Raw genomic sequence first — 13,886 nt, forward strand, 5'->3', positions numbered from 1 at the left:
TTTGGAATGTTATTTATTAAACTATTATCTTTCCGATTGCATTAAAATATATTCATTTTTTACCCTAAAAAACAAGAAAAACTAAAAAATTGCAAATATTAGGCTGTCAATAAATTGTTTGCAAAATGCAAACAATTATTTGACTTATAGCTATAGCTTGAAAACGGCTAAAGTTATTGAACTAATTTTTGGTGGGGTCCTCGTGGTGCCTGCCCTGCATTTAAACGACCCGGAATTGACCGTCTAAGGACATTTTTAATTATACTTTTTAAGGATTTTCTTCCAAAAAACGTTTGCAGGTGATTTGTATGGTGATGGCATTTTTGACGCAGTTTTCTCCCGTTAATCGGTAATATCGGCAAAATGTGATGCTATTTTTGGCAATTCCCCTAAAGGAATGTCCAACGAAAAGTCCTGTAACATTGTTTTGCAAGAAATGTGCAGAATTCTAACCTTTTTGTATATAGCAGGAACAGTGAGGCTTAGATTGCTTACAAAGTGCATAATTGGACATTCCTTTAGGGGAATTGCCAAAAATAGCATCACGTTTCACCTGCAAAAGTTTTTTGGAAGAAAATCCTTAAAAAGTATAATTAAAAATGTCCTTAGACGGTCAATTCTGGGTCGTTTAAATGCAGGGCAGGCACCACGAGGACCACACCAAAAATGAGTACAATATTTGCAATTTTTTAGTTTTTCTTGTTTTTTAGGGTGTTTTAGGGTGAACAAGAAAGGAAGCTACCTTCGGCCAGCCGAAGCTTATGTACCCTTGCAGATAATAGAATGCTCACTCGGTGCAGTTCCAGGGATTCCAGACTCAGCGTTTCTATTTATTTAAACTTTGTTTTTAAGTAGTCAAGAATCAAAACGCCTACTTTCTACAAAGTTACAATGAATTTTCTGATATTTGTTTGAATATTCCTATAGGAGCCTTAAGATATAGTGGTCCGATCCGGCTCGCTCCGACATATGTACTACCTGCAATAGAAATAAGACTTTCGGGAAAGTTTCATCGCGATAGCTTTAAAACTGAGAGACTAGTTCGCATAGAAACGGACAGATGGACATGGCTAGATAGACTCGGCTATTGGTGCTGATCAAGAATATATATACTTTATGTGGTCGGAAACGTCTCCTTCACTGCGTTGCAAACATCTGACTGAAATTATAATACCCTCTGCAAGGGTATACAAATGGTTACGTTTGGTTACGTTTGAATAAACTTTTGGACTAATTTACTAAAAACAAGAGAAAACGCTATAGTCGGGTTGTTGTCCCGACTATCTAATACCCGTCACTCGTCCAAAGGGAGTGCGAGGGAGATGGATATTAAAACTTTTTTTTGATTGCGTATAACTTTTTAACGAATGGTCCGATTTAAAAAATCTTTAAAGGTGTGGGCGCCAGACACATTTTTAAATTGTTAGTGGGCGATTGTGGGCGATAGGGGGGGCGTGGCGCTCGGCTGAAATAAACTTGCGCTGCGTAGGAAGCCCAAGAATATGTGTTGATAATCTCAACCTTCTAGCTTTTGTAGTTACCGAGACCTCGGCGTTCATACAGACGGACAGACGGAGAGACGGACAGACGAACATGGCTAGATCGACTCGGCTAGTGACCCTGATCAAGAATATATTTACTTTATAGGGTCGAAAACGCTTCCTTCTCCCTGTTACATAATTTTGCACGAATGCAATATACCCTTTTACTCTACGAGTAACGGGTATTAAAATGGTTACGTTTGAAGAAACTTTTGGCCTAATTTACTAAAAAAAATCGTCAAATTTTACAAATAATTTTTAATACATTTTTTTTTTAATTTTACACAAAAAAAAATTAAACATTTTTAAAAATAGTTAAGGGTTTAAGTTTATTTTTCCCATTTTCAAAAAAGTTGTTTTGGCTTATTTTCAGGGAACCAAACCGAATCTTATTTCGGTTCCGGTTCCGGTACTGCTCCCATACCAAATCTGCTTATTCAGGGCAACGCTTATTAGTTTAATAATAATAAACCAAAGCATGCAAATAACTGTTAACCGTTTTTTTCCTTACGCTCTACTCCCGAGAACAACCGAAAAATAGCATGCCCCTCGTTCTCTCTCTGCGCAGCACACTTCGTTTCCTTTCGTTTTGGTTTTCGGTTGAGCCTTTTACGTTGAGCTGTTCGTGAGACGCTCTGTTACGAACCTCGTTCAATGAGAGATACGAATGTCGCTCGCACAGGGAGACTTATTAAAAGACCGATTTACTGAAAAAGTCATCGCAAAAAGTCTTTTCACTAATACAACTATACAATGTATTCCCTTTGAAAGTACGTGCGAGTGAAAGGGAGAGCAATATCGCCCAAGCACGTTAACGTTAACACATGCGCAAAAGACTTTTTGAAACGTCGTTCAGGAGCAATCGGTCTGTAAGCGAGCCGAGCAAAAGAAAGCCGAAAAAACTGCTCGTCGGCTGAGTGCGAGCAAAATTTCTGTACGAACAATTCAAACGGTTGCTCTCTGATTGTTTGCTCAAAGTCTCAGAGAAAAACAGTTATTTGGGGACCGCACGAATCGGTCAACAGTTATTTGCGAGCTATGTAATAAACAAAAATTTTGTACTTTTTTACTTACATGTCTTCTTCTTCTTCACAGCCGGAATTTTATCTGGCAAAAATAGGACATTTTTATACATACATATTAACAGCGGTTTACCGCGGCTGCGTTGGTTTATTTTTATTTCTAAGCTGGCAAGATTTTTAAAGGCGAACTAAAATGCCGTCTGCTCTAGAGTACTTGCGAAGGCATAAACTGCGAGAGGCTAGGACGCAGAGGAGATCCTTACAAACGGTTTTACATGGACTACCATGGAGATTTAACTCATTGGCCAGGTCCTTTCACAAGAATGCGGCCGCCCTGAGTAAATCCTTTGGCAATGTCGATATTATCGCGAATGAATCAGAAGAATATGGTGTCTTGCGCTGGTAACCTATGTTTACCCCTGAAAATTAGCAAAGCTCATTAGTTTAAATTAATAATAAACAAAAATGTTGTACTTTTTTACATGTATGTCTTCTTCACAGCCATCGTTTTACCTGGCAAAAATAGGACATTTTTTCACGACAGTGATGCCAACTTTTTGCAAAGGCGGCCTGTTTTTATTAATTTCTCAATAACAAAACAACTTCTTTTACCATAAAATTTTTACCAGAAATAAGTTTCATTTTTAACTACAATATTAAGTACCTTTGAATAAATAATTCGTTAACAAAACATTTCGATAACTAACTCCGAAATTTTTGGACAAATTTGGTATTTTAAAGTGCTAGCTAATTGGTAACACTGTCAGGTAGACGGTTTGCCGACGGATTTTTGTAGCTAATTTTTTCGAGAGGTTTTATAAAAAGCATATTTTTAAATATAAACCGAAGTAGGTACAAAAATCGTAGTATGCAGGTAGTTCATAAAATTCATTAGAGTTTTCTTAAATAAAATTTAAAAATTCTTGGAAAACATTTGTAAGTTGGGTAATTTTATCAAAACGTCCGGCAAAATACGGGGGATTTAGAAACCGTCAAAAATGACGTCTATGACACCGAGATTTGCTATTCGGGAGAAATTCGGTTGGAATGGTTTTCTGTGACACCCCCGATGATGTTTTTTTTTACATATTTAATTGCCTTTAACAATACCGCATCAAAAGATATTCGCTAAAGGGCTCCGCTGATTTAAGGCAGACTTTTGGCTTTTTCGGCCCACTGTGCAGCGGCGAAAATTGCCATTACAAAATAAATTACAAAAAATGGATGCAAAAAAAAGATTTATTTTTAATTTTTTTCTTGTAGATTAACATCCTAAGATTGTACAAAAAAGTTTTAAGTCAATCGGACAAAACTTTAGAAGTTATGCTAAAATTAGTACTCTAACCTCTTAGACTTTAGGTACGAAAGTGCATCTTTAAGTGCGTTTTTCTCTAAACCACGTTTCGAAAGTCTGTGTTCATCGGCATTTCTAAACTACTCAACCGATCGTTTTCAATTTTGTCGCAAATTTTTCTGCATAAAAAAAAACCCGCCCCCTATGAAGCGTTTTTTTTTATTTTATACCCGTTACTTGTAGAGTAAAAGGGTATATTGTATAAAGTATATATTATATATTCTTGATCAGGGTCACTAGCCGAGTCGATATAGCCATGTCCGTCTGTCTGTCTGTCCGTATGAACGCTGACATCTCGGAAACTTTAAAAGCTAGAAGATTGACATTTTGCATGCAGATTCTAGGAGTTCCTACGCAGCGCAAGTTTGTTTCAAAAGGATGCCACGCCCCCTCTAACGCCCACAATCGCTTATATACGATCAAATAAAAACACCTCTTAACGAGGTAAAAAACTAGTGACGATCGCACCTTCAACATACAAAAGTTCTGATATCAACATTTGTGACGAAAAATTATTACACTCGTCATTAAATACACTTTCTAATATTTTCTCATCCGGCCCGCCCTAGCATACTATTTTAGCCTTTTTACCTTCATAGGCATTTTCTATTGCAGCGTGCCGAATGAGAAAATCTTAGAAAGTGTATTTAATGACGTGTAATAATTTTTATTTTCGGATTTTATCATATGACCCCTCATTCGACGGGTATTTTCAATAGGAATACAACTAAAACATTGCGAGGCGCTTTTATCCCCACCGGCCCCAACAGCTCCAAAATTTGAAATTTTCACTTTTTCACTTTCACCTCTCTCTCTTCCAAACCAATTGATTTTCTTGAGGTCTTGGCTTGCAATCCTTTAAGTTTTTGCAATACCTTTCGATTGGTGTACTACTCATTACGATCGGACTATCACAGCAGATTTTCAATTTTCCGGCTATATAATAGTAGTCGCCTTCACACACTCTCCTGGTGCGCTTCGTCACTACATGGACTGCCGTCCATAGTGATATTGAAAATTTAAATATTTCGGAAAAGTAAAATTGCAGTATTATTGTGTTTATGAATACCTATCGAAATGTAGAAGACATTTTTTAAATCGGACCATTCTTTAAAAAGTTACGGCGGATCAAAGTTTTTATCTCCACTCGCACTCCCTTTAGCTGAGTAACGGGTATCTGATAGTCGGGGCACCCGAATATAGCGTTCTCTCTTGTTTAACTTTAAATATTTTATTTTTAAGCCAAAAGTCAAATTTATAAATAAAAAATTAAATAAAGGCTTCATAGGGGGCGGGTTTTTTTTAATTCTTAAGCGAAATGTAAAAACAAAATGGAAATCCGACCATTTTTAGCGGAGGTACAGTGAACACCGCAAAACGCCTTTTTTAATAGTGTTCCAGCAATCGCTTTGCCACCGATGTATTAGCCGATAGTATCAGCTATAACAATTTGTGGATGTTACTTAAATGTCACTTAATAGTATACAAAAGGTTTGAATTAAATCCATCCAACCAGTTTTAATAGACTAAATCGCAAAGTTAATCGAATTTTTGGTGCCAAAGACCCTACCTCCCCCCTTAACAATTATGAAATAACACGGGTAACAAGGCTGAGCTAAGTTTGGTTACCAAAACTTCAATGGTAACAAAGTTTAACGCTGGAATAGCAGTCAAAGACATTGCCGATGAGTTAAAAATGTCGCGTCAAACTGTGTACTACCAAATTAAAAAGTTTAAAAAGCATAATGACATGCTTAATTTAAACTGGTCAGGTGCTAAACGTAAAACAGATATCAGTGAAGACCGAGTCATTGTACGGCAATTTAAAAAAAATATTTTTCTGAAGACTGAATCTGCAGCAGATCAATTTAATTTAACTGCTAGGACCCCAATTAGTGAGCGCACAATTCGTCGACGATTAAAATAATGTGATTTTAATACCTATAAGGCCAAGGACGTACCATAAATAACAAAAGCAAACAAGCTCAAAAGACTGTCCTTTGCAAACCAACATCTCCATAAGCCAAAGGAGTTCTGGAGAAGCGTTCTATGAACAGAAGTTTATGTAAGATTGCCAATGTTACAAAAGCAAAAAAGGAGGCGCGTTTGCCAAAAAATAAGCCATGGTGGAGGCTCTGTGATGTTCTGGCGTATAATGGACTGGGTGACTTTGTTCCTGTCACTGGCTCAATGAACCAACACCAATACTTGTCGATTCTAAATGATAACGCCTTTACTTCTGAGGACAGGCTTATTGGACAATCCTTTATCCTGCAACAGGATAACGCCCCATGCCACAAAGCCAAGATGATTACAACATTTTTGAAGGATGTTGGTGTAACCACTTTGGACTGGCCACCTCAAAGTCCAGATTTATATGTAGTTGAAAAGTCTGGCCTATTATAAAACGAACAAGAAAGGCCAGCCGAAGCTTATATACCCTTGCAGATCATTCCTATTAATTAACAAATCGCAAAAACGTTCAATTTTCTATTATTTCTCATTAATTTTCCGATGGCAGCTATATGATATAGTTGTTCAATTTTGATAAAATTAAAACCGAAATTCGGAAACATTTAAAAAGAGTCATATCCTAGAGTAGAAGAGAATATGATATAGTGTCCCGATTTGATCTAAATTTTATTCGAAATTCATAATTATTTAAAAATAACATTCCCAAGAGTAGAAGGTTATATTTCAAAAAACACCGAAGCTAGAATTTTTTTTACGTTTTTTTCCCGATTTTTCCTATGGGAGCTATAAGATATAAACTGAGAGATGTAAAAACAAGAGAGAACGCTATAGTCAGGTGGATGTCCAGATTATCTAATACCCGTCACTCAGCTAAAGGCAGTGCGAGGGAGATATATATACACTAGTCGGCATAATTATTTTGACAGATTTGAATGTTACATTTTGATAAAACTTAATAATAACTGCAACAAAAAATATTTCAAAATATTTTTCCTTGTATTTTTTATGATTTTTTGAATGGAAAATAAATAAATAAACAAATTAAATAACTTTAAAATCTGTCAAAATAATTATGCCGACCAGTGTATAATATTTTGATTGCGCATACTTTTTTAATGAATGGTCCCATTTCAAAAATTTCTTCACTAGTCGGCATAATTATTTTTAAGTTAAATCTTCTCATATTTTGAACTTATAATAGAAACATTTTGGCACCTACAGAAAGTGTACTTCAATTCCGTTCTTAACCCATTAAGCACCCTTTGAAAAGTGAGCAAATTAGAACATTTTTTGTGAAGGTCAAATTTTCAACTTTTTTCCTGGGGCTTAAAAACAAAATGTAAATGTAAATGTGCAAAGTTTTTCCCCAATAAAAATTAATAATAACTGCAAAAAAAATTTTTTTAAATATTTTTCCTAGTATTTTTTATGTTTTTTTGAAAATAGCTAAAAATGACAATTTTAGCCGCTTTTTCTTCCTTTTCATACAAAATTTTAATGAGATGTCTCCATTCAAAAAATCATAAAAAATACTAGGAAAAATATTTTGAAATATTTTTTTTTTGTCAGTTATTATTACTTTTGATTGGGGAACAACTTTGCATCAAAACATTTTTGTTTTAGGGCCCAGGAAAAAAGTTAAAAATTTGACTTTCGCAAAATTTGCTCACTTTTCAAAGGAGTCTTATGCCCTTTCCTCACCAGAGCTGAATGTAGCATTTTGACATTTTTTGGTATATGTTACATATTTCCCATATATTTTCAAGTGGTTCTAGAGGTGGGAGAAAAGAGCATTCGACAATAAATGCTACTACATTTTGATATTCTCGTGCCTAAAATACCAAATATCTGAGTATTTTTTGACTATCGACAAAACGGCCATCGCAAAATTTACGAAATTATCAAGGCCCACTATAGATGATTTCTCTGCAGAAAAAAAAATTACGAATAACTGCAGTTAACAAAACCTGACCAATCTTTTGCCGCTCAGGTTTGTCACAGGAAGTAAGAGGCAACAAACCCCCATATTGCATTTCATAGCAATATATAATGCAAACAAAAGCTTAATAAAACATTCAAATCTTTATTGTCCATGGTCAATACATTTGATGGTTCAAATCTCCTGCTTGCGGGTTAGCATTTGAGAAATTATGCCCATATCTCAGGTTTTGAAAAATGTCTTCCTCATGATAAGCTTTCAACGCTTTCCTTTGTGTTTCCGTGCCTGCGCTGTTTCTCTAGCTGTTTCTGAATTTTCAGCAGAAAAGACATGACAAAAATAAGATAATTTTTGTTAGCATTGAATATTTTGAATTTAAAAGCAAAGCACATCTGTTTTCGAAATAATAAATGCTGAATGCTAAATGCTTTCCCGTGCGGACAGGAAATAGCATTTTTTTGAATACCGAAAAAATACTACAGTATGTACATCAGTGAGGAAATGGCATTAATGGGTTAAGAACATTTTTGTGTCATTTAAACGGAATTGAAGTGCTTTTTCTATAGGTGCCAAAAGTTTATATTATAAGTTCAAAATATAAGTACAGTTAACATTTACATACATTGAAAACTATAGTGGACATAACACAGTGCCTTGAAGCTTGTAACGACCCTGTTTTGGGAGGCGGTATAGCTCGCCGTGGCCAGGGTTCGCGACAGATATTTATAGATCCTCTATAGATCGATTTTACCTCCCTTTCCCCAATAATAACACAGAGGGATAGAGCTATAAGGTAGGCGTGTATTTCGTAGTAATTGTAAAGTGAGGTTTTGTCGGGTGATGACGTATGTATATGTGAGTCGACACTGCTTGCTTCGGTGGTTCGGTGCTACAGGAGGGCCGAAGGCTGGACTGCTTGCTGTTGATTTGGTGCTCCGGGAGGGCCGAGTGGTGAACTGCTTGCTGTCGGGATCCGATGCTACTGAAGCTGTGTGAAGAACTGCTTGCCGCCGTTGGTCCGATGCCACAGGAGCGTGTGTGATGAACTGCTTGCCGTCGTTGATCCGATGCTGCGGAAGCGTGTGATGAACTGCTTGCCGTCGTTGATTCGATGCTGCGGAAGTGACTTGGCTGCGGATGGGCCGTAAAGTCGCGACGGCGCTGCGGAAGGGCCGAAGAGTGAACTGCTTCGTGGTGTGTACGTTACGCTACGGAAGTGTAAGTGATGATAGCGTTGGCGCTGCGGGATGGGCCGAGTGATCGCGTTGGTGCTGCGGATGGGCCGGTACGTGAACTGCTTCGTCGTGCGTACGTCGGGCACGTAGAGTTCTGGGTCGTTGGGAACGATCTACTTGGGTTTCTAGTGGGTTTCGGGAATGTAGGGCATCGTTAGTTTCGGTCTGCCGGGCATCGTTAGTTTCGACCTGCCGTTTCTACATCCGTTTCGTGTCCGGGTCGGGAGCCGGAAACGTGACGTCTGGGGGAACTCACTGAGGTGGGCCTGAATTACGTAAACCGGGCCGCCTCAGTGATCACGACTGGGTCTGGGCTGATTTCTAGGAAACCACACCGGGACGCCAGTGATCCTAACCAGGTCGCAGAGCCGATTTAAAACCGAACTCCTACGGATCCCCCACCACTTACCCGGATCTTCCTCCTTGTAGATGTTTCCTCGATGATCGTCGGAACGCAAGTCCCTGATCTGAGGCCTTGCCTCTGATTATATAGCCGCTATTTAGAGTGCCCAGAGCGAGCGGTAACGATAATCCCGTTTTCGATAATTAGTTATCGGGTCATGATTCTAGCGATGGCCTTCGACTATCTATATCTCTGTTGTCAGTGTGACCAGTTGTCGCTTTGGGCTTTGGGCGCGCGTTTGAAAAGACGCGCGCGGGTTGCATTTAGTTGTTGTGACGATGGGTCGTTACAAGCTCGCCACGCTTTAGTATGAGTGGTTCTGAACATCCAATTTCAGTAAAATCTGCTTGCATTCTACCACTCAAGTATGATGATATGAGTTTAACAGCGGGTCCAGAAAAGTCGAAGAATTTTAAAAGTTTTGTACATAGAATTTTGTGGTTAACCGTGTCAAATGCTTTGCTGAAGTTCAATAAAGTTAAAAATATTATCTGGTTACTGTCGAGTATCTGTCAGATGTTTTCAGTTATATCTAATAATTAAAATAAAAATAAAAAAAAAGTATATAGTATATAATTATATAGTATATAGTATATAGTATATAATAATAATAATGTTTAATTCCTTACCTACAAGCATTAGATTCAGCTGGGGGGCCAAGAAGGAATTGTTAAGGCAAAACCTTAGGGAATATTTTTTAAATAATATTCAATAATAGATTTAAGTTAATCAATTGTAGTAAGATGTAGCCAGATAAGGATTTATCCATTGGCGATATAGATAAATAAATAAATAAATAAATATAATAACACTGGTCGACAAAAAAAAAGCCCAAGAATAAAAGCTACCAAACCTGAAATGATTTTAGCTGTAGATTACTACCTCACACTTGGAAACTTTCCATCACGTCAAAGTTTTGAGAAATCCGTGGTCAAAGTTCCAAATTTTCGATTTTTAGGCAGTTTTTGCGACTTAATAGTAAGAAAACCCTTCGTAGCCCAGAGCCACAATTTATCGGAAGTGGTATCTTGAACTTCTAATTTATGAACCTCTAATTCATTTTTTTGAAGCTAGGGTGTACATTATCAAGCCCTACCGCATTCGACTTTACTTTAAGAACAGAATCCAAAACATCACAAGAAGAAATACACATAAAACTAAAACTATTATCACAGATATTATTCACAATAATGTCAAGATAAGGGTTGGTCATAGTTTCAGGTACGTTTGATTGCACAAATTTTATATTCAGTTCATTAGGGTCTGCAGTTATATTGCTTTTGCTTTTGAACTTGCCCACACCAAAATTTTGTAACTCCTTCCATTTCTGCTTCATCGACATGGCAGTTTGAAATTTTTGTGAATAGTAAGTACGCTTCGCATTAACGATTTAGGTGGTTAGGGGCTGTCCATATATTACGTAATCATCTAGGGTGGGGGGTCCACCGTATGATTACTCTAGTGCAAATTTTTTTTTTTTTTTGTATGAAGAATTGATTACATTGGGGAGGGGGTCAAAAATCGCCGAAATTGTGATTACGTAATATATGGACAGCCCCTTACTGCAGTTTGTAATAACTTAAATTCTTTATAGTAATCACGAATTTTGTATCATTTCCATCTTCTGTAAGTACTATCTCTTTGGCTTATCTGTAAAGCTGTGGCATTATTAAACCATGGATTTTCCGTGGCCTTAATAACTTTTTGTTTAAGGGGGGGCACACATCTCTCATACAACGACTCTGTGCATTCTGTCAAAAAACCTATTTGGGCGTTTACATCTGCTAAAGTATGCATATAATTTAGATCGAGGGCATCTAAATGCTGACTAATTAAGTCAAGATCGATTTTCCTAAAATCTCTGTAATTAATGGTGTGGTCAAGAAAAATAGGGTCAAATTCATATGTCAGATAGATTAAGTCATGCTTTGAAAAAGCTGGCACTGAGACTTGGTCATATGAAAGAGACATACTATTATCATTTACAAAAAAAAAACATCAAGAAGACTGTTGAGAGTATTGGAGAAGTGTGTATGTGTAGAAAAGTTCACAGGAATCAGTCCAAGACTCTCCATTTCTAAGTTTAGATGCCGCTCAATAAGCAGATTACTATTGAAATCCCCGGTTATTACGACGTTGTTATATTTATAACATAATGAAGCCACTACTTCAACAAAATCAGAATAGTCAACTATTCGATTCGGTCGGTAAACACACCCGAGCAACATATTGGAAGCGCTTCGACTCCCGTTGACATGTAAGAAGAGGTATTCAACTGCACTTCTTGTTGGCTGCTTACATATTAGTTTTGTTTTTAGTTTTGTATTAATGTAGATAGCCACACCCCCGGCATCCCGATCGGATCGGATTACGATAGCGTCATTATGTTGAGAAGCAAACCACGTTTCAGAAACACACAAAACATCTATGTTGGACTTAACAAACAAATACCTGAACTCCTCAATCTTTTTGCATAAACTTTGCGCATTTATATGGCAGATATGTAACCCATTATTTTGTTTGGCGAGAACCCTCAATATTGCACGACTATTCGATTGGTATGCCTCTATATCTGAAACGTTGAATAGGATTTATTAACACGAATCCTCGGCGGCGGCGTGAGTTTCAGATTGAAACACAGTGAGTGAACTATAGACTTTACGTTTTTATTATCTTGGTAAGGCACACCATGAGACCATAGGACCTGAGAGTCGTCCGCTGCGATGGACTCGTTCGCCCGTGTTGCCACCCGCGCTTCAAAATCTCCAACCCGCCCTTCTAAAGTTTGTGCATCTTGGGTTACGGCCTCTAGTTGCATCATCCTCTCCTTTAGATTTTCCTTCCCTTCTCCAGTTGGTGCACCCGTTGAGTGAGTTCTTCTATTTTTCCACTCATCACGTTAACTTTTTCATGCATTTCTTGTATAATGCGATCCTCAGACTTTTGTATTGAGGCAGTAATGTTAGCAGTCTGCTCAGCAAATTTCTGCTCTACCAACTCAATCAACGTAGGTAAGAGTGTATCATCTGGACGGTCTTTTTTAAGGTCCGTGGACGTATTTTCATGCAAGCGTTTTGTTGCTGGAGTCATTTGAGTGTTTTAGTGAGTGCGTGTGCGTGTGAGTTTTTCGGATTCCATAATAAGCTCGACGCTTATTTTGGGTTTGGTTTGGCTGGTACTGGCAAATATAAATTTGCTTATTGCCAATGTATTTAATTGTTGTAGCAAACTACACGAAGCTTAAACGACACTTTTCAAAAATTTTGGATTTTTTAGACCCGGGAATTTGACAAAAACAAAGACTTTTTGGTGACTCTTTTTTGTGTTCGTGTGTCTAGTTCGAATGATTAGTTAAATTCTTAATATAGTTGTCTGATCCGAGAGTTATTACAGAATATGCGTTGGGATAAATAAAAATGATTTTTACATTGATATCTTTTAAATTGAGGGAGGATTTAATTTTGGCCAAAAAAGTGGTCAAAGCGGTTTAAGTTAATTTTAAATGGGAACCCCAAATAATAGTGGTTTTGAAAATGTCGGGTGCCCCGACTATCAGATACCTGATACTCAGCTAAAGCGAGTGCGAGGGATATGAAGATATAAAACTTTCATCGCGCATAACTTTTAAGGAATGGTTCGATTTAAAAAATTTCTAAATTTCTACATTTCGATAGGTATTGGTAAACACAATAAAACTGCACTTTTACTTTTCTGAAATCTTTAAAGGTGTGGGCGCCAGACACCTTTTAAAATCGTTTAAGGCGATTGTGGACGTTAGGGGGGCGCTTAACTGAAACAAACTTTCGCTGAAGCGGAAGCGCAAGAATATGTGTGGAAAATCTCAAACATCTTTTGTAGTTTCCGAAACAGACAGACAGACAAGCAGGCAGACAAACAGACAGACAGACAGATGAGCTGAGTAATATCCTGGAATACGGCTATCAGGAAACAAAAAAAAAAAAAATAAAATTTGATAATGCGTAGATAACATTATGAAACAATCAGAATGTACCACCTAATTTAACATATTCTTGATCATTCATAATTATTAATTAATTAATTCAATTATACCAAAAATATTTATACTTTTTTCGTTTCAGAACTAAACAAGAATCCTGTGGAAGGATTCTCGGCTGGTTTAATTGATGAAAATGATATTTTTCGCTGGGAAGTCTTAATCATTGGACCACCAGATACACTATAGTATGTTATTAACATTAAAATATATTTTTTTTAAATATATAAATATTTCTGATTCACGGGTGTAAAAAAGTCTACGTTTGAGACACGGATTCCGTACCTGGACTGCGAAAACCAAATAAACATGCATTGAATAAAATTTCGGCCTAGAAAGTTGTACTATTTACTACTATACTACTTTTTCGAATATTTAACCATTTTAAATATCAGATTTTTAT

General features: G+C 37.0%; 2 protein-coding genes across 2 annotated transcripts in view; one reads left to right on the top strand and one right to left on the bottom strand.

The window, feature by feature from the left end:
- Positions 1 to 13,886, bottom strand: part of LOC138912833 (uncharacterized) — a 216,800-nt gene that overhangs the window by 36,171 nt on the left and 166,743 nt on the right.
- LOC108054899 (ubiquitin-conjugating enzyme E2 G1) overlaps positions 1 to 13,886 on the top strand; it is a 42,014-nt gene that overhangs the window by 21,053 nt on the left and 7,075 nt on the right. For both annotated transcript variants that reach the window (XM_070214302.1, XM_044392550.2), the window contains exon 2: positions 13,569 to 13,671. Coding sequence is in view for 1 of the 2 variants with exons in the window: in XM_044392550.2 (XP_044248485.1) it covers positions 13,569 to 13,671 (103 nt within the window). In the remaining variant the exon portion in view is untranslated. The remainder of the gene's footprint in view (positions 1 to 13,568; positions 13,672 to 13,886) is intronic.

Source organism: Drosophila takahashii, chromosome 3L (assembly GCF_030179915.1).
Source record: "Drosophila takahashii strain IR98-3 E-12201 chromosome 3L, DtakHiC1v2, whole genome shotgun sequence".
Lineage (NCBI taxonomy): Eukaryota > Metazoa > Arthropoda > Insecta > Diptera > Drosophilidae > Drosophila > Drosophila takahashii.